The 21,367-nt window shown below is 41.2% G+C and overlaps 1 protein-coding gene across 1 annotated transcript in view; it reads right to left on the minus strand.

The window, feature by feature from the left end:
* syt7b (synaptotagmin VIIb) overlaps positions 1–21,367 on the minus strand; it is a 156,076-nt gene that overhangs the window by 43,100 nt on the left and 91,609 nt on the right. The window contains exons 4-5 of the mRNA XM_050043165.1: positions 20,619–20,759; positions 7,515–7,862 (exon numbers count right to left, since the gene is read on the minus strand). Coding sequence (XP_049899122.1) covers positions 7,515–7,862; positions 20,619–20,759 — 489 coding nt within the window. The remainder of the gene's footprint in view (positions 1–7,514; positions 7,863–20,618; positions 20,760–21,367) is intronic.

Below are 21,367 nucleotides of genomic sequence, written 5' to 3' on the forward strand. Positions count from 1 at the left end.
TTTCTGGAAAGAGACGTTGCTGTTTGGTGTTTCAGGTTTTTTTTTTTTCACAAGCCGAGTGCCACCTAGTTCCATTACATTCAAGAGAGGACAGACGTCTCTACGGCTGATATCTCCAACACTTAGCAACTCACACCAAAAAAATCTAGACTGTTAAATAGCACTATATGTAAGTGGAAAAATATGTATTGTTGTTTTGCCTGTGAACTGTCCCTTTAACACTAATACTAATATGATACTTTTAAGTAATTCAATGAAAATGTTCTAATCTGGCACATAGATTCATATAATCAGAAAACACAATCTGCCATTGCCATCATCAGTATTCTCCTTTACACAAATAATTCATGCACAACCCTCAGCTGTGCGGCAAATTTTTTCTCTTTTCTTGTATTAGAAACTAAGACTACATTAGAGGTCAGAGGAAAATAGATTTGCTGTCGCAGAAACAAGATCTAAAGACTGTTTTTTTCCTTTGCCACCGCCTTAACCAACCCTCTCTGAGTGTGCTATTAAAAGCCATCCAGCCTTTGAATTACTACAAAGTCTTATTCTTACATTTAGGATAATGCGCAGTGCCCATCATGACTTAATGTTCTGTATGCTGTAGCATTAGCATGAGCAGCTTCTGTTGCAGAATCAGATGATTTTGCTTTTCTTTAGTTCTTTAACACTGACATGATGTTGTATGGGTCACAGCAGAGTACCTCATGCATTCCTAATATTAATAGTTTTAGAGCATACTGTGTCTAATTAAAATACAGGGGATGACACCAGGGATATTCATCATGGGCCAACCTTTGATATATAACCTGTTACAAACATACATAAGGTGCTTCTTATTATAATTCATTGCCACAGTGTATAAGGTTATATAATGCATCAGTGCACACTGTGTACTCACAGGAATGCATTCATTTTAAAGTGTTTTTTAATCCACAGTAGATACGGTCGTCATAGAAATGTGTTTGGCTGAAATAAGCATCATTAACAGGAAGGCTTAGAACCACTGATGCCTCCATGGCTTTATCATCCTCTGTTATCTGTTTCCTAGACAAAAAATAAATGTGGTAAAAATAGAAATGCAGAAACCTAAAAAAAGGATTGGAATTGTTTCCGAGAGGAAAAAAATAGAGGCAATCGAAATGACATGCAGGGAAAAAAAGGAAGAAAAAGCAGAAAGAAATCCATGAAAATTGAGGTGGCCTTAGCAAAAACCTGCAACAAAGAAACATATCAAGTTGATTTTCAGCCGTTATTCTCCCTCTAAACATGCCTGAGGTCATTTAAATTACGTCTCACTGAAGTATGCTGCACCGTGAATTCAAGAGGCCATGCAAACGGTGACCTTAACAAATGAACATTTGCCCACAACTAACCTCATAATTCACAGTCCTAAAATAACAACCCACATGTAGGCACATATTGTACACTATGCTGGCTTCTCATACTGTCCTCTTTGCCTCCACAATGCTCTTTTCTTTCCTTTGTACAGCCTCTAACATAGCGTGCTGTTCCAAGGACAACCTTTGTGAATTTACTTTACCACAGTCATTTCTTAAAGGGCAATTCAAACATGATTTTTCTCATTTCTTGCATCCGTAAACATCAGCTGGCTGCCAATTTTAAGGAATAATTAAAAAGCAGTTATCATGATTTTCCATTTTTATCTTGTAGATTCTGGCTTAAACGTTGGTTTGACCAGGTTATGAATGACAGAGGGTGTGTTCTTACATAATCACAGAGAATGGAGATAATTCCTCAAACAAAAAAACAAATTGAGACATATGTGTCACGTTCCTTGAACCGTGTGTCAATATGAAACACTAATAAAACACAATCAAAACATCTTAAACCCTGCCAAGATTAACCAAACACTAGGGTTGGACCAATGTAAAAATGTTCAGAACGATCTGATATTAAGCCAAACATCACACTGGACCGACATACTGAATTTTGCCATTAGGTGTTGCGTTTGACGCTCCAGTCACTCCAGACTGGAACATAATGACATTGTGCCCTAACAGCAAATGAGTGTCAGACTATTGTTTCCCATTGTGTAAAATCTGAGCTCTCTGTGTACACTGAATTCTTTCAATATGTACTTCTGTTACATCCTGTAAGCAAACAACATTCCCATCAGCTGTGATCAGACTTGAGATGTAACTGCTTAAAAGATGGGTGGGTAGCCTTTTTGCCATCTTCCATGTTTTATATTGTGATATTTACTGAAAATTACATACAATATAGCCAACAGTAGTCTTGCGTGTTATTAGCAATGGTCATTTACCACAAGCTTTGAGCTCTCTGGCAATCTCCTTCCAGCCAGCTGCCACCTAATCTAAGATTTTGTAATGAAATGAGTCGGTATTATGTAGACAATTCCTCATTTCTTCATAAATCAGCTGTTTGTGGCACTTTCAAAGCAAGCGACAGGAATAAATAGAAACAGGGTGTCTGACAAAAGTCGCATCATGTTGCTCGCGTCCAGTTAGGACACCTCTTTTATCTGCTTCAAATTCACAATGTTGCCATTTTATTGCAGTTTTACTTTTCTAACTCAGCCATGTCTCCTCTTGCCACCCCAAAAAACACACAACCTTTCTTGTAAACAAATACAATGTGCGCTGCTCTTCCCATCTCTACTGAAATTTAATCTCCTTCGAGTTGCTGTGCTTGGCTCATGGCCTGTCAGACACTAGTGGCTCCATAAATCTGTTTGTAAATATATAAAGCAACACATTCTCACTCCACCCTCTTTCCACGTCCACATACAACGTGAAAGGTACCCTGAGTGTGTTGGTTGTTGACGTTCTGGGACGCCGTGTAAAGTTCTGCCTGTTACATGCATCGTCTTCTTTCAAGATACACTTCTGTTTTTACAGGAAATTTACATTTACATACAGTCTCTTCAAGAATAAATGCACCACGTCAGTACAACACCGCAAATCGCCTTTTTTTTCCCCTTCAACAACTAAAGCACATGGTTGGGTTTAGGAAATAAGAACAGGCTTTGGCTTTATAATCTTAAGAGATGCGAACACTGCTTTCCAGGGTGAAAGTCAGTGTTTGTTGGACCTATCCACCAGCCATCCCACCCTCCGACTTTCACTGCCTTAACTTTCCCCCTGATACTTTTCAATTTGCAATAATATGTCATCATGGCAAATGTTGGTTCAGCTGGTTTGCATAAAATCAAACCGGTTTAAGCTCATACACCAGAACAGACCAGCAAAACTGGAAATCGACCCATCTCTACCAGATACTAAGTTACAATAAGATTATACAATAAATATAATCAGATATCAAGAGGATCACCAACAATAAGTCGTCCTTTTTTGCTTGTGACTGATTATTTTTTTATCAGTTTCTCCATATTTTTCTTTAAATCTTCTTCCTCTCATCTCTCCATATCTCACACTTCTGATCTTATTTCCCAGTCTGCATGCACTTTCTGTAGTGCATTCCCTCCTTAACAAGAGGCTGTTTGTTGGAGCAATATCGACAACAAGAGGAACACATTAGCACTTGAGAGACCACTGGGGATGTGTAAACAGTAGCAACATGAGGCTCGTCGATAAGGTGAATGGATTTGTATAGATGTCCAAAAAAGACACGCGCACTCCAACCGGAGGGCTCTGAAATCATTACCACCTACACCGCCTGTATTGATCTGAAATGTACGCGGGGAGGCTCAGTTGCCACACTGTGTGACAGGCATGGACACACGTGGAAGGTGAAACTGCTGCGTTCGGTTGTTCATACCCCACTGATCACACGATATCCCCTCTCACCACAGTGTGTTTCCCCCTCGGGGTCAACAACTGACGTGTTTGGTTCAGTGAGATTCATGAGGACAGGGACGATGGGCGATGCCACCTCCCTATATACGTGCCCAGCCTTATTTGAATGATGATTCACATAGGCAGGGAGGTCACTGGCCTGGAGACACTGTTAATGGGAAGACACGCAAAAAGTGCAGGAGTGTGGAGCTGTGTGCGTGGATGTGTGTGAGTGTCTATGTTCACGGGCAGGAGGGGAGGGGGGCGGGGCGTTTACGTGATGGTGCTTTGTGGAGCACATCATCTGCAATCTATCATTCAAGTCAAGCGGAGGAGGAGAGCTCTCCGTGCTCACCATCTCAAAACAATCAGTAGCCTTCGCACACCAGCAGCCGTCCTACTCAGCAGTGGATGAATCGGAGAATCATTGGTGTCAGAAAGACTGTAATGATCTTTGCTAACTGTGGGGTGAAACAATACTTCTTCTGAACCCTGGTCAGTTCAGTTGTGGTTATTTTATCATGTGTTACTGAACGTTTTTTGGATCAATTCTGTGTCATGTAGAGACTTACAGTGCACTAACTGCAGTTTAAGTGTAAATGCAGTTTATTTAGCTATTATGCTTCATGCATTTTTATTCAACAAGTTCAATCTCTGTTTAGGAATTAGCATTTTGACAACTTTCCAATGCTGCCCAGCAGTTTAGAGTCCTAGTGAAATGGACATTAGAACATCTTTAGCTTCTATACTGTGATGTATTTTCCAATGAAATGGAAGATTTGAGCAGTGTGCAGTTACAAGAGGGATTTAAATCAAATCCTTTGCATTTGATTATACTATCAAAAATGGGCAGGCTTAGAGTTTAGCAGGATATGGAGCAACAATGAGCTACACCTCCCTCACCATTAGACCAAGAGGATAACCAGTAGGAGAGGTGGATAAATGAGATTAATGAGTGAATGAATTAGACCTTGGCTCAGCCACATTGTTTTGGAAATGAAAGCAAAGGTTTGATCATTAAAAAGTGGGTGTGTCATAACATTAATGCCCCAATGGTCCAAGAGACAGAATAGTGGTATCCATCATTGTCAATTGTTTGCTCCATGTAACGTTAGTGGCTGAGGCTGCTAAAATGCCTTGCACATAATCTGGAGCAGACTTATACTACTTTCCTCAAGTGGATAAATTCTGACCCATGGCCCATAATGATGGCATTTTGGGTAAATGAATACAAACTGAAGTAGCGTGCTAGCTCTAGCTCCATACAGCTGAAACTTACAGATTGATTGATGGGTGGACGTCATGATATTATTGGTTGAAAATGGTTGGTCAGTGATTTTTGTACCCAAGGCACCCCAAAGGGCGAGCCAAAATCTCAAGGCACACCTGTATTTATATCTGTACAAAATAGCTTCTATAATGTGTGTTATCACTACAAGTCCATACCTATTGAGTACAGCATACCATACCATGACTTAGTCATACCAAAAATTAGAAAAAAACAACAACATTTGGCCACAGGGGGAGCCACAGTGATCGGTCCCATTTTAGCCATTTTTAAGCATTTTTCTGTTGTCATAGCGCCACCCAGTTGCCAATTAGAGTTAAATTTCTNAGAGATCGATTTGAAGTGTTTTTCAAAAAATTCAAAATGGCAGAAAATCTGTTATGGGATCTAATTTGTTCCTCATGAGGAGAGGCATCTCTGTGCAAAGTTTCATGTCTCTACGACATACAGGGCATGAGATATGCCCATTCAAAGTTTGCAATTTCAATCGGTTGCTATAGCGCCCCCCTTTGGCCAATTGATGTAATATTGCTTCATTCGCATCCTCCCATGACCCTCTACCACTGTGCCAAATTTCACACTCTTATCACGCCATAAGAAAAAAAACAGAAAAAATAAGACAGGTAGCTTTCATGATTCTGTCTACTGACATTTTTCTTTTCTCTTTTCTTCCGGTGGTAGGATGTCTTCGCTGGAGCTTTGTTGTAATTTGCTCTGTACAATAAAGGGATCCACTGTCACATTCACAGCTTTCTCCTTTTAAAAGTTATCATCCCTCACACTGGCTGCCTATCAGGGCTTTTGATGTGTCACACACTTATAATTCCCATGCTCAAGCGGTAACAAATATTTCCCTGTTAAGTGTTTTTTTTTTTTTTTAAATAACTAAAAAATAAATAAAATAACTTAAATTAAATTAAATTAAATTAAATTAAATTAAATTACATATTTTAGCTAGGGTTTGCCTCTTTACTAGGAAATCGGTGCACACAACATACTGATACAGTCAATTAAAAATTCGATCATAAATTTTTGTATAGGCCGAGTTGAATATTGCAGTGATAATGTGGGGTTATAACAAAAGCCCACGGCATCACAGCACACCACTTGAGAACCAATGATATAAAGAAATGGATTTTTCTGTGTGTGTGCATATGCAGTTAAATAGGTGCACAAAATTTCCAGGTATATGATCTTAAAGGGTTAAAAATGTTTCATTTCATCTTGACTTTAAGTTGTTTCATGTCTCCTCCATACTGCTGTATTGCCATGAATATAGACACAAAAGATCCACAAAGGGAAATAACCTTACAACAGCACCTACATGTTACTGCAACTGTGCAGTCCATGCATGAATGCTGAGAAGATGCACACATGCAACAGAGGAGCCATTTTGTTAAGGCTGGTTTCACGAAACCTTTTTAAATCCACTTTAATTCATGAATGCACTTTCGACAAGTTAAACCCAAGTTTGTGTTTTTTTCAGTCAAACACAGGATGAGGACTGCTGGTATAAGCCTGTCATTGGCCGCCATTTTCCAGACGAAAACTCCTCCCGTTCTGCAATCTGCACGTTACCATTTTTGAAATCCCTGTTGCTACGTGAAACTAGCTTACATAGGTAGACCTATCTCCATAGTTCGTTTTGGTGCTGCATGTGAAACTTCTGAGCTAATGTTATATGTGACTTTTACTTTTGCAGAGTTTTTGCTATTACAATGCCAGGGCTCACTTCCCAAAGAGAAAATGTTTCACCAAAACAAGTTCCCTGCCAACAATGTTTTACAAGGGCACTGTTGCTGCATCTCGGGCTTAACGGCACCCAAGACAATTGTAATTGGTTTAAAGAAATACAAACAACCCAGAGCGTTTTTTTTAGTGCAGACTCCTGATGGGTTCAGCCAGACCTTTCTCCAGCACTGGCACAGCGGAGGTCTGGCTATGTGAGACTAGGTTTTCATTAGACCCTCTGGAGTTACTCAGTATTTGCAATATATACAATACACGTTAAATATATGACATTATTCAGATGTAAGATCTACACCTCTGCATTCAGTGGTCTGTTTTCAATTGCCAGTGTGCACAAACTCAAACAAACATACACACACAGACACACGATGACAAACAGAACTGAAAGGCCGTCCAAAAATCACTATGCAGCATACTCACAGAGAATATAGAGTGTCTGAGAGAGAAGACTGCTACTACTGATGGCAGACACACTGACATGACTAGCTATTAATGCGCATAATGTGAAAAAATCTGACACATCTGACACATGCATCACATGCTACACCCTAAAAAATGATCATAGCTGATTTGAATCAATGTCTCGGGCGCAGCCTCAACAACTTTTCACCATTTAAAGTTTTGCAAAGGTAGTGTCTCCTGTCACGTTTTTCTCATGCAACATTTCACAGAGCAGAAAACGTCATGACACTTACAAGAACGACTTGACATCCAGCCCTCTGTTGCGGATCTGCTCCATCATGTGATCCCAGCTGCCAGGATTTGACCTTGACCGGCCTGCCCCTGTTCCTCTGTATCGGGAGGCTCCAGCCGGACTCCCCCGGACCCCCCGCGGGCCCCCACGGTGGCCCCCGCCGCCTGGGCCTGTATGCAGCTGGCCCAGGCTCTGTGAGGTGACTGGGGGGTCGTTAGGGCCCGGAGGAGGCTGGTGAGTGAGGGGCTGTTGGAGGCTCTGCTGCCGGACCAGGGGCCGAGGGCGCGCCACGGCTGAGGACGGGATGTGCTCCAGGGTGGAAGCAGACGAGAGGGAAGCGTCCCCGAAACTGAGCAGACACATGGGAGCAGCGAGGACAGAGATGGGTACAACAAGTAAGACATTGGAGTTAGCGATAACATGAGACACACAGGACAGGGCAGGTCGTTTTTTTAAGGATTTAGAGGAGATCAACGTAAAAAAAAATAAAACGAAAATAACACATGATCATGTTGATATCAAACGGAAGACGCAGAAGATAAAAATGACAAAAACATATATAGATACAGCAGAGATTGAAATGTGGGAACACAGTGTTTCAGCGGTGAATATCCAAGGGAGAGAGGATCAAGAGAGAACAAACAACAAAGAAGATCAGTAAAACGAGGGAGAGAGGAAGGAGAGAAAGAACAGAGTTGTCAAAAAAGCTTTAGATTACTGTTCAACATCTGTATAAAAAAACAACTGTGTAGGATTTCAAGCTTATGTTGCATGACAGTGTGCGAGTGCGTGGATGGGCTGGCATGCAACGTGTAAACATTCAATTATTCTTCTGCAAACTGGTGTCAAAACAAACCTCTGCAGTGAAAGTGCAATTAAATTCAAGCCAAAAGTATCAGTATCACTCAAGTTGAGTCTCCATCTGCAGCGCTAAATTGTTTCTGTATGTTACCTCTCCCCCTAATTAGCCTTGACCTACTTCTCCCCTCAGTCTACCTCTAAGGTCCTGTCTGCTCCTGCTCCTGTTCTCCCTTCCCACTCTTCCCTTTACCTCCGCGCTTCTTAGCTCAACTGCTCTCCATCTCCTCTGTCCATTCATCTTTTCTCCACCCTCAGCCCTCACATCAATCTCTCTCCACACCACCTCCAATCAGTGTTCTTTAAGTCCACTCTCTAATTACCGGTCTGCTACTCTTACAATCATGTAATAATGCTTCACCGCTTATCCTGCCTTCAATCTCTGCCCTGCCTGATAACTGTAAGCTTGTGCTAAACAGCTTCTGTCTGGAGCTAATGCTGCGAGGGAGGATTTACTGCCTGGACTTGAGTTGTGTTGGCGCTCGCTCTCCAGTATTAACTCGGCTCTAACTCTGCTGGAGAGCCAGGAGACAAGCCCCCTGAGGAGCAGAGCAATGCTGGATCAAGTAAATACAAGGCAGAGCTCATATACATGCACCCATGCATGCAGGCTTTCTCTCATACACACACACACACACACTCACAGATACACACATATTGCACGCCATTAGGTCTTTCCCGAGGACAGGCTTTGATGAGAGTGTTTATTTACTTGTGCATAATATTCTAACTGAATAAATGTAAATTAATGTATAAAAGTCTGGATATCTGTTGAGCAGATGTGTTACAGAGTTTTGAGGCGGGAGGAGATATTTTGGGCATTTAAGGTTCCAGAGGTAAAAGTTTATTTTCTGCATCCAACGCTGCACTTTAAAGGCTCGGAAGAATCCAAGTTGAATCATCAGTAGAAAAGATGAGCAACTGCATTTAAAGAACATCTGATTATTTAATAAAAGACAAAAATGTACAAGCCTATGTACATAGAATCCTAACTAGAGATGTTAACTATGACTACTAAGATGCATTTTCATAGGAAATATCCTATTAAAACTTTTATGTGTTCCTCTAACGACATGTGAAAGCAAAGGACTACACTTTTAAATCAGTTTTGTTTTGGGTTCTTTGGCAATTTCGGCACAGTGTTTTGTTTTCAAAATCACCAACAAAGTGTTTTAAATTTGCTGCAGTTCTGATTTGCACCTGTGACAGGCTTCTTCTACACAGCAAGTGTAGCTGAGGCTTACAGTTATCATAAATTTAGGGCAATCTGCTGTACCGAGCTGACAGAGAAGGCATGATTTCTAAGAAACACAGTTGGAATAATTACTTCTGATGGCCCTAAAATGAACCTATGTGATCAAAAAGTAAAGCTGAAATTAATATTTACAGCAGCTCCTCACACTCTGAAATCTTTTTCATTTTTTTTCTTCTCATCATTGATGGCTGTGTGCATGTACATTTGGAGCTGACTCAAGTCATCTTCATGCTCAAGTAAGTTGAAACACTTCATTGTTTCAAGTCATTAATTGGCAATCATTGAAAAACAACAAAAACTCTTGAATTTAAAACTCATATAAACAAACAAATAGTAAGGTGGATATATTATCCTTTTTATTGTGAATCATGAGTGTGAGTTTTAATGAACTCAAGATCTTAAAGCACCCAATATAAATGGTAAAGTAGGACTGCAGCTAATGGTTATGTTTGTTACTGATTAATCTGGAGACTATTCTCTTGATTAATTGTGTCCATTGAATATGTGGTTTTGGGCAACCAACATTTCCAAATCCCAAAATATTAAATATGGTAACGCAAAGACACAAGTTTTGTTTCAACATTTGGGGCACACATGTGAAATAAGGGTTTTGGGGTCCTTCACTAAAAAAATGAAAGCACCGAAGAGTTATTTTTTCTGCATTCTGGCTCATTTCTATGCACAAATTGTCCCTTTTCTGCATCAATTTCTGGTGGAAATGTCTTACATTTCTTAAAAACAAAAGTCCTTGATTACTTTCATGCTTTTATTAGGAACAAATGCACATGTTGTAAATACTGAGGGGGACATGACCCCTGTATCTCTCCTGAAATCTATGCTTATAAGGGACTGTCACATTTGGGCATTTTCATTGATTAATAAAACTGTTGCCCATTAACTTTCTGTCAATCAAACAATTGATTAAATGACTAAATTCTGCAGCTCTATTTTTAAAGTTTACCTAACAACAAACTATTTTTAAACTGTAATATGTGCTATACATGTTTCAATTTTGCTAAGATCACATTTTCCTGCCACATGATGGATTGCTCCTCAGGTGAAATCACAACACTTGTCATGTGCCACGAGGACTAGTGGACAGAGGTGAAATGAAATGCTAGAAAAATAAAAGGAAAGGCATGAAAGCGTAACAACACACCACACAGAAACTCTTTGTTTTTGACCATCTGGGCATACAAACCAAACACTGCAGCTATGGTACAGTCACATGTGGATATAAAGAATAAATAGAGAGAATCCAGGGGCACACATAGAAACTATATATTGCAGAGTATTTCTGGGTCCGGCAAACATGTTATCATAACTGACATCATGATAAATCAATACATCTGGCTGGATTCATGGTGGCATTAGGCCAGACAGCTGGGAGCCAGTCCATGTGCTAATAAATCTTTCCAGTCTGTTCAGTGTCATAAACTTGGCCAAGAATTTACTCATTTTAAAAAATCTGAAGGCTCCACAACACAAACAGAGTCCCTTCCTCGGTTGTTGTATGTGCGTGTGCTTTCGGGTGCTGTACATCTTTATTGTCTCCTGTATACATCTGTACAGCACCGGCACCAGTCATTCATATTCCCTGAGCATGGGCCCTCTTTATCTGCTGTATCCTATTACTGCCTTAGAGGGTTATTTTCACATTTCTTCTTGCTTGAAAGTCAATTAAGATGACTATAAACCTTGAATGATTTTGTAATTAAGGAAAATTGAGGAGGGTGAAGAACAAGGAGACAGTGTCAGAGCGAGAGAAAAAAAAATACCAACAGTGAAGACTGAGCGAGAGCGTGAGAGAGAGACAGACAGGGCGGAGAGGTAAATGCCCAAAAATAGAAACCAATTCCAGAGGAGAAATGGAAATACAGGTAGATCTGAAAGGAGGAGTGACAGGAGTGACGAATAACACAATGCGAAATCAAGTCCAAAAATTATTTTGCAAGTCTAATTGTCGTGTTGTTAAAAAGCCACACGCTGTATCATTATAAGATTTACTTTGTTCGAAGCAGTCAAACACCAAGAATGATTCATTGATTGTGCGTGGAAGCAATTTATAATCTCTATAAATATCAATTCTGAAGGCAGCGTATTGCTCTCTTGTTTCTAATCAATCTGCTGTATCATAACAAGGACACAGTGTTGTAGATACAAAGCTGAATGACTGCATGAATGAATGAATGAAGGGGTGAATGAATGAATCTACACACCACACTTGTTTATTAATCTATTCCACTATGTTTTGCTCTGGATTTATTAAACAAACTGCTCAGGCGATTCAGTACAAGAGACTGTTTGATTATCTGGGCTACGATTTACATACAGAGATCTTACAGTGTATTTATTATTCATTAGTCTCTTCAGTGTGCTAATGTTGTCTTCCAAAAGAAAGCAGCTTCCAATAACTGCCATTTGTTTTAGCATTTCTATACCCAACTCACACACAAGGCACAGATTATTATTTGAATACAGAGCATTTATACAGCTGATATTGGGATCTAGGCTCTGAGCTCATCACTGCTTGCGAGCATACGTTTAATGCTCAGCACAGCTGGAGATCAGTTAGTGAAGATAACACACACTTGAGTTTAGACACTTGTTTACTCCAGCCATTTTGCTCTGTGTTACAATACGATTGAATGATTGTGCTGTGATCAGTTGCCCAAAGTTTCCAATAGTAAGAGCTGGGCTAAACCATATGGACTGGAGTGGTGCTTTCCAAGATGGCGGTTGTAAACCCCAAAGGGTGTCACATATTAAAGTTGATTGGTCATACATGATATGTGGGTAAGGATTGGATCAAAAGTATAAACTATTTTGTCAGTTTTGTCGGTTTTTCTACAATTATTTCTATTCCTTTGGTGAAATACTCAATACTTTTACATTTATCAGGGACCTAAAGCCCAGTTCAGACCAAAGATTTGCAACAAGACGAAATTGTTTTAGAACGTTGCACGGGAAAGTTGCAGTAGTGTGAACTGACCCATCTCAGCTTGACTCAAGTCCATCAAGGGTGTAATCTGTGAGTTAGTCTGGCTCATCAGATGTAGTCTAAAAGCCTGCCATTGGGCCACTGATTTTGGCCTCCTTCCTTCCGCTATCTGCGTGTTACTGTTTTAGAATCCCCTTCGCTACAGGAAACAACAACAATCACCTCCGAGCTAACACCCTGCACTCTGAAAATGGCATGCTTTGACAAAAATTTGGATTGTGCTTTATGTTGATCTGTTTTCTGACACGGCTAGTCGTAGGTGATTTGCGCCAGTGACAGTGACTTCACTAATGTACCAATCTGTTCCACGTCACACAAGCTTCTGTGATACTATCGTAACAATGTTATCTTTGAGCCACAAACAGCCAGCAAGTTCTGGGATTTTAATGTGTCCAGTGAGCTAGAGTTTCTGGAGGAGAAAGGCCATTTTAACGACAATATTCGCCAAATGTTCCACCAAAAGAAGTTCAACCTCGGCACTATTTTGCAAGAGCACTGTCGCCACATACTCAGCTTAGTGCCCGATAGCAAGACCATAACACAGCGTCTGGCTACGCAAGACTACCTGCGACTCAGCTTGTCAAGTTCAACAGCCAATCGGCTTGTAGCAAAGTCAGCTGGCCATGTCAGTTAGGCTACAAATTGTCGGCAGACGGCATGTTTGCTTGTTACGTTTCCATTGACACCAAGCCTGTCTCATTTACACACCTGCAGCTGTTGACACTTAATGTTATTCTCTACCTTCACGATGTGTTGGTATTGGAGGGCGAGTCGCTGCTGCTGCTTGCTGTAAGTGCTTATGTCCCATACACATACTCGCTGACTGATTAATCTGCGCTGCTTATTCACATTATTGTGGCGTATTTACTATGAATACGGTCCATCTGAAACTCAGATCGTTTTTTTTTAAGTTTTTGCCTTTTCATTGCTACTAGAAATGCAACAGCATCATCTCACCATTACTAGCTTCATTCATATTTTAAGAGGCACAAATTGTATTCAGGTACTAAATCAGCCCAAAAAGCTAAAAGTTAGACCAGAAGTACAGAGAGTCATTGCTAGTCATATTGGTGTAATCTGGCAGGTTTTCAGAACGTTGAAGACCAGCGCATTTTAAGTAGTCCATCTTAATACGAATCTTGGTCTGAATTGGGCTTTCAAGTGAGTGCAAACAGCTGCTCACCACTGTTACATATTGTATGAAATCTAGGATGAGGTCAGAAGTGGAATCTGTTTTGTTTTGAGTATCAACAGTAAAAATGTCAAATTTTAACGGGATTATTTGATTGTGTTTGCAGAGGTTGATAAACAGTGAAATTTGGTTAAAATTTAGCTGCGCTGAATCATGTTTTAGCAATGAGTTTCTTTTGTATCAGTGGTCTAATAAAACTGCTCCCCTGCTGTTCATGCAACACACTCTGAATTTAAAAAGCTGTTACTTCGGATGAACAAGCACGCCATCTTTGAAGATTTTCTGCGAGCATCTGTTTTGTTTGAAATTCTCGAAACTGTCACAGCCTTCAGTAAATTGGAGACTGCAGAGAAACAGCATGACTGTGTGGATTCACTTTGTCTGAGACTGTCCTGACATCAGCTGGTGGAGGGTTGGCAGCTGACATAAAAATGGTATTTGTTTATGAGTGACAAAGCTCTCTGTAGTTGAGGGACTTCAACCAGCAGTTACTCATGCATCACAGGTGCACTCCGCAAAGGAAGCTGGCCTTTCTTCCAGCCCGTCCTTACATTACCTCCATCTGCGTGGTGTCAAACATTCTTTCTCTTCATGTCAATCTTTGAGTGTACATGCAACAGTGCCATTCACTATGTTTATACAAGCTCACACTCTGCCTTGATATCCACATCATGCTGTTGTTGTGCCCCCTGTTGCCCCTCATGCGTGCCCCCTGTCACCATGCGCCACTCACTTGCTAAACCGTAGGCCTCCGGCATGCATGTGGCTCTGGACCGTCTGCCAGCGCCCGGCCTTGCTGCCCCCCGTCACCATGCTTCGCACGCTGTCACTGCGACTGGGCCCTGCCCCAGTCCCAGAGCAAGCACCACCCCCGCTGTCACTGGTCCCCGGCGAGGGTCCAGCACCGCCCTGCCCACCCTTATCCACGGCCCCACTGGGAGGAGCAGCGGGCCGGATCAGAGACAAAGAAACACCGACAGACAGGAAGAAAAAACCAGGATACAAAGAAGAGAGAGAGACGGACAGACGAGAGACAGACGCACAGACGTACAGAGCCGGAGGGCAAAAGATTCGTCAGTGAAGTTAGTCAAACCGGTGAGTTAGACACTTTGTGAGCTCTCAGATCAGTCTCAAGTGTCCAGTATACAACAACAACAACAATCCTGAGCAGCCGCTGCTGGTCGGCAAGACAGTCAGTAAGTAAACAGTGAAGAGGTCTGAGCTGAGATTTACTGTGTAACCCTGTGAGTAAATTGGAGAGCACAGTTGTCTTTTTGTGTGGACTGAGACAAACACATCTGTTCCAAAGTGCAAAGGTTTTGTCTAAAACTGCACTGAATTGATGGCCATTGGATCACTTTATAAAGACAAATTATAATGCCCAATTCACCTGTGTAGTACTAGCAAAGTAAAGAGATTTAATACATTAGAAATCAGTTTGTGAAAATATTTCAGGTGAGAAATAGGCCACAGAGTTTCAAGAGTTTGGAGATGCAGCAGGTCGACCTCATTTCCCTCCACACAGGGGACAGCGAAGACAAATCTGGCTCTGTGAATTGGGCATAATTGCTGCATAACAATGCAGATGCATCATCTTCAGGTTTTAAGATGCAGGTGATAATAGCAGAACACAAATGTCTCTCGTCTCTCAGCAACTCAGCTGCACATCCTTAGTAAAATCATGCCACCTAACCCACCCCGGCTGACCTCGACTTAAGACGTCACAGAGACGAGTACAGACAGAATGTCGGCTTCAGTACAGGGACCTTTCACTGACTGAGGACAAACCACACAACACACAGCTGCACACCAGGACAATGTCTTCAACAACATTTAGACATCAAGTGTAGGCTGGCGGTAAAATGAATGATTTCTCACCAAACAATTCGATATTTTCTGGCTACCTGTTGTGATTAACATGTCAATACTACTCTCAAAAGCAAGTTATCAATACCCTAAAAGCTGTCTGGTGCATACAATTCATTTTTCTGCAGCACTTTTGTTTCTTTGTGGCCCTGACTCCTAGAAATTACATTTATATAAAACCAATTTGCAACAACATGCTTTGAGGGAAACGTAATGTCGAGCAAATTATGGTTTCTATTAACATAATGATGCTAATGTTGCTAGTTAACATATCTGGCAAGGTGCAAAATGTGCAAAACTACCTCCTTTCAAAGCCTACTCAGTGCATAAATGTAGTGTTTGTTACCTGAAAGAAATGTCTCTGAACATTTTCCAGGCAGCGATTACGTTGCCACTTCATCGCAATTGACACGGGTAATGATGATACTTGCTACCTGGAGAGGTTGGAAGGAGATAGAGGTTTCATCTCCGTTCCAAAACGAAAATAAAACCATAAAAGTGTAGGGTTAGCTAGCTAGCTACTGAAGATTATACACATACTTCTTTTGCTTTTTAATGATTATAACACTGAATTAAGACCTACCCTGCTCTACAGGAACCAGTGAAGTGAAACAGGGAAACTTTGCCAATTTTCAACCAGCTATGTGTCATTGCAGTGTGTGCAGATGAATGGTGTTTGGCTTCCCGTAGAGCTCCTCGCATGTCCACCAGTGGAGTTGCGGGCGCTGGCAGCACAGGGGGAAGCTACACATCATTAATCTGCATACACTGCAATGACACATAGCTGGTTGAAAACTGGCGACGTTTTCCTTTAATTTCATTGACGTCTATTTTGATCTCCAGTGATGTGTTGGCTCACTTTTATACTGCGATGTGAAGCTTCAAGCCTAACTATACAGAGGCCTTACAGAAGCTATAGTTTCTAACTAGCTTCTTTTCAAACTGCTTTTGCTGCTGAGTGAGTTTGACATCCTGGATATATCCTTCAAACACATATTGTAGACCCTTCTGTCTGCTTCTCTCTGAAATCACTTTGTTGTTTTTCCAAAAAATCTGGTGACATTTTTTCAGGGAGTGCAGTTAGTTAACAGTGTGGGCTCCATGCTAGCTCCAACAGCTTGACAGACCATCACAAAGGAGTGGGGCTTAGCGGAGGGTCAATTAAGAAAGCAGTATAGTAACATATAGACTTAATGTCTGGGAGACAGTGCTGGCATTGTAACTGTTTACTGATTGTATTTTCCTTGTGTGTTTTAATGTGGTTCTAATGGATTTCCTCAGGTTATGTAAAGCACTTTGAATTGCCTCCGAGTTTGAAAGGTGATAAACAAACAAACCTGCCTAAAAGCATCATTATCTCGACAGAAAGGAGTAACATATTGTTGACTCACTGATCTGCTATCACATTTCTCAGAAATGCCGCCATCATCAGCCGATTAAATGCCACTCAAATATAGATAATTATCTCAATAACGTAATGCAAGGCAATCACAACAGTCGCTGCTGCTCGCTGATTTTACAATAGTTTCAACATCACTGCACAGATGCAGAGTAATTGATCACCCTGCGGTTCTGAAAGAGTCAAGTGAGTTGTAATTAGAGGGGATAAGAATGAACAGGTTCACTTAATGCCTCAGTGACGTGTGAGATGCATCTAAATGATGGAGTGCAGGTTGATACGAAACAGACGCTCTACCATCCAAACACTTAATTGCTGTACTGTACACGGCAGAGACGGTGTCACTATTTTTGGAATAGGGCTCAGTAGACCAGACTCAGGAGGGCTATCAGGCAGCCTTAAAGCACTTACAGTACTATGAGTGATGGTGGGAGTAGTGACAACAAATGAGCAGAAAACACGGAGCGAGTGGAGGAAGAGGTGAGAGGAGTAAAAACACACACACACACACACACGCGACTTTAAACACACAAAAACAACACAACGGTGAAAAAAGTAGAACAGAAACCACCCCATTAAAGGAACGGTTGCACACTTTGGGAAATGCACTCCTAAGCTCTCTGGCAGAAAGGTTAGATGAGAAGATCGACACCACTCTCATATCTGTCTGTTCATCGTTAAGCTGCAGCCAGCTGACGATCAGCTTAACTTAGCACAAAGACTGGAATCAGTAAACAGATGTTTGAACATGACTAAATCTGTCTGAGTCTTAACACCTCTTAAACTCACAAATTAGCAGGTTGTGTCTTATTTGTTTAATCAGAGGTGTCAAGCACGCAGCCCCAGGGCCGGAACTGGCCTGCCTAATGGGTCCAAACCAGCCCACTGGATGACTCTGCATACCTAATATTGGTGTGCTTTATAAGGCTAAGAGGCGCCAGACTTCAGGAGCAAGTTAAACAGTGAATAGCCTACTTTATGTAAAATCCTGCTTCAGAGGCTTTTCCACCCTGGCCAGAATACAGTCCACTGAAAAAACATTGAATACTCAGTGTGGTTATATTTAAAGACATTGAACATTACTGGTCCGGCCCACTTGAAATCAAATTGGACTGTATGTGGCCGATTAATTAAAAGGAATCCCCCCCCCGCCCCCCGGTTTAATCTGTACAAAGAAAATGCCAGTTTAAAGTGTTGGTTATGTGCTGGACTATTTCTTGGCAAGGTGCAGTAACTTTCTGGAGTTTCTGCTAGTTGCCTGGCAACTGGTCCAAACCAAGAGATAGCCCGATACATAACCAACCCAGTATAACAGCAAATGTCATTTTTACACTTTGGTTTTTGTACAGAATAAAGAAACCAGACATAATGTATGAAACAGTGGGCTTCAGAGGGGCTGGTAGGTGGCTTTTGTTATGTTGAAAGAGCCAGGCTAGCTGTTCCCCTGTCTCTAGTCTTTATGCTCAGCTAGCTACCACATTATAGACCTGAGATTTAACAATACAAAGTGAGAGGCAGAAAGTGGTGCTGATTTTCCCATCTTACTCTCTGCCAGTAAATATGCATACATCCCAAAATGTCAAACTAACCCATGAGTTTGAAAAGGTAAACTAACAGCATGCTCTAACTCCTAAGTCGTCAAATGCCGCTGCTTTGTCAGGGACCTTTACAGCAGACACCGTGGCCCACTGGGTGGCGGCTGTTTCTGATGCAACAAGCAACAACCGCAGTATAAAAAGCAAGAATGTCTGCATGTTTTCACCCACGAGACTGCAGTTTGTTTCCTGTGTGAAACTAATGTAAGATTAGATTTATTTTCGTGAGGCCGTATCCAGTAGATTGTCTTGTTTTTCTATGTTCGTTATTTTTCATCTACATAATTCAATGTTGAAGAACTACATTCTTATGTTAACATCTTTTATTTTGCTCTTACGTTAAATTTGGAACTATTTAACATTGCGCACCTTACGTGCAGGTAATGAAAGTTATGATCAAATTTGATCAAAGTGATGTATATAAGATGTGAGATGCCACTATTGTCTATGTTCAGTTGTCCTACATTCTTTTTTGGACATGTATGTGTAGCTGGTGACGACTGTAGCATGACATATGTCACGTGATGTTACATTACATTAGTATCAACCAAACTTATTTTAGGCCAAATCATGATGTTTTTTTGCTAAATGAAACCACAGACTTTTGTTGCCAAACTTAAGGAAATTAACCTTAAAATTAAGTTTTACCTATGACTGACTGTATGCATTTAACGTGGAGAAACTGTATCTTTCCTGTAAAGGAGGAAGTGTATTTTGAAAAGAGGCATTGCTTGTTATAAGTAAAAATTTACGTGCCATCCCTGAACGTCCAAAACTAAGGCAGGAGGGTATTTTGCGCCTCATATTTAGGCATATAGGTCCACTGATGAAGTGGCAGTATTTGACGAGTAGGAATGAGAACATGCTGAACCTAATCCCTTCAAACATAAAGAAATATTTTAACATCAACAACAGTCAACCCTCTATTGAAACCCCTTACAGCTCAGGTAAGTATATGTTTAAGTCTGCTACAGTATCCTGCAGAGCAGATTTGAATACTTGGACTTGAGAGGCTGAGGTGTATAAAAGGGAGAAAAGGTTCAGGTGAAGCAGCGAGATCTCCATGGTAACATTCCATGGGCTGCAGGTGAGAGGGTAAGGGGATCTGATGAGGCTAGCAGGGCTGTAGGGAATGGGGCTATCAAACCTTTCACTTGTACACCCTGTACACTGCTAAAGCAAACTAAAATGATATTCTCCAGATTTGATTTTCTGTGTTTTGAGTTTTTCACTGTAACAACCAAACCAGACTCAAAAAGGAGGGTCTCCAATATAAATGTAATTCTCTCTGTAATCCTCTATCTCATAAACATTAATGATTTAAAGACTATTTTCTGCTTTTAGATGGGATGCATCCATTAATTTCGTGTGGCTATTGGCAGACAGAAACGCTGTCTTTCCATCTGAAAGCGATCATTTGGAAAATGGTCGTTAGGGCAGTCCTAGGAATCACAGCAATATTGAGGGATGCTGCTGCACATCTCTATCAGGTGCTGCATGGCCAGCAGTGCATACTAAACACTGCCTCGCTGTCGACATGCCTGAGAGCAAAAACATGAGGATTACCAGGGATGAGGGGAGACTCCTGTTAAAAGACATGTGACCAGACAGCGTTACAAAATGCGGCTCTCTGCCCCCCTTCAGGCTATTAAATGTGACCTTTTCATTGCTCAGAGTGATATATTGATCAGCATTTGCCTCTGAGCATTTTTGTGTTATTTGTCAGGTACCTACACTCAAAAAAAGCCACAGGCTACACTTTGTTTAATCTTTAATTTAGTGTGCAAAACACATCTTTACTGTGTTAATAATGCCCAGTTTTTATTATGTCAACTACTTATACAGCTTTGTGGGAGTTCTCCCAGGTGCACACTAGCCCCTGTTCATTACAGCCCTGCCCAGATTGAGGGGTCCCTTACCAGCCATGACTGAGACTCACTTGGGCGTGAGGCGAGGGTCTCCGTAGGGAGCGTAAGGAGACATGTTTAAGAGGAACTCCTTGGGCGGGTAGGAGCTCCACCTCTGTTGCACGTTGCTGCTGTCATTGTTATTCCAAAAGTCTCTGTCTAGATCACTGTGGCTAGAGAAAGAGAGGGGGACATGTGAGACAGGTAAGAGCAGCGAGCAATCAAAGACAGTTAAAGAGGAACAACATGACAGATGAGGGAAGTGTTGAGAGAAACAAAAAACTCAAAAAGAGCGAAGTTAGAATACTTTCTCATAAATCTAAAGGTCAGAGAACGATTGTTAATAAATAGGAAAAAGTGATAGTGTCAATGCCTATAAAGTTATATTCTAAAACTGGGCACAGTTCTTTAAACTAGATACTAGATGTAACTCATACACTCATCGGCCACTTTGTTAGGTACACCTGTTCACGCAAGTAGCTAATCAGCCAGTCACGTGTTGGCAACTCAGGGCATTTAGGCATGTATACATGGTCAAGACGACCTGCTGAAGTTCACACTGAGCATCACAATGGGGAGGAAAGGTGATTTAAGTGACATCAAACGTGGCATGGTTGTTGGTGCCAGATGGGCTGGTCTGAGTATTTCAGAAACTGCTGATCTACTGGGATTTTTTAATGCACAACCATCTCTAGGGTTTACAGAGGATGGTTTGGAAAAGAGAAAATATCCAGTGAGCGACAGTTCTCTGGGCGAAAATGTCTTGTTCATGCCAGAGGTC

This window comes from Epinephelus moara, chromosome 1 (assembly GCF_006386435.1).
Source record: "Epinephelus moara isolate mb chromosome 1, YSFRI_EMoa_1.0, whole genome shotgun sequence".
Lineage (NCBI taxonomy): Eukaryota > Metazoa > Chordata > Actinopteri > Perciformes > Serranidae > Epinephelus > Epinephelus moara.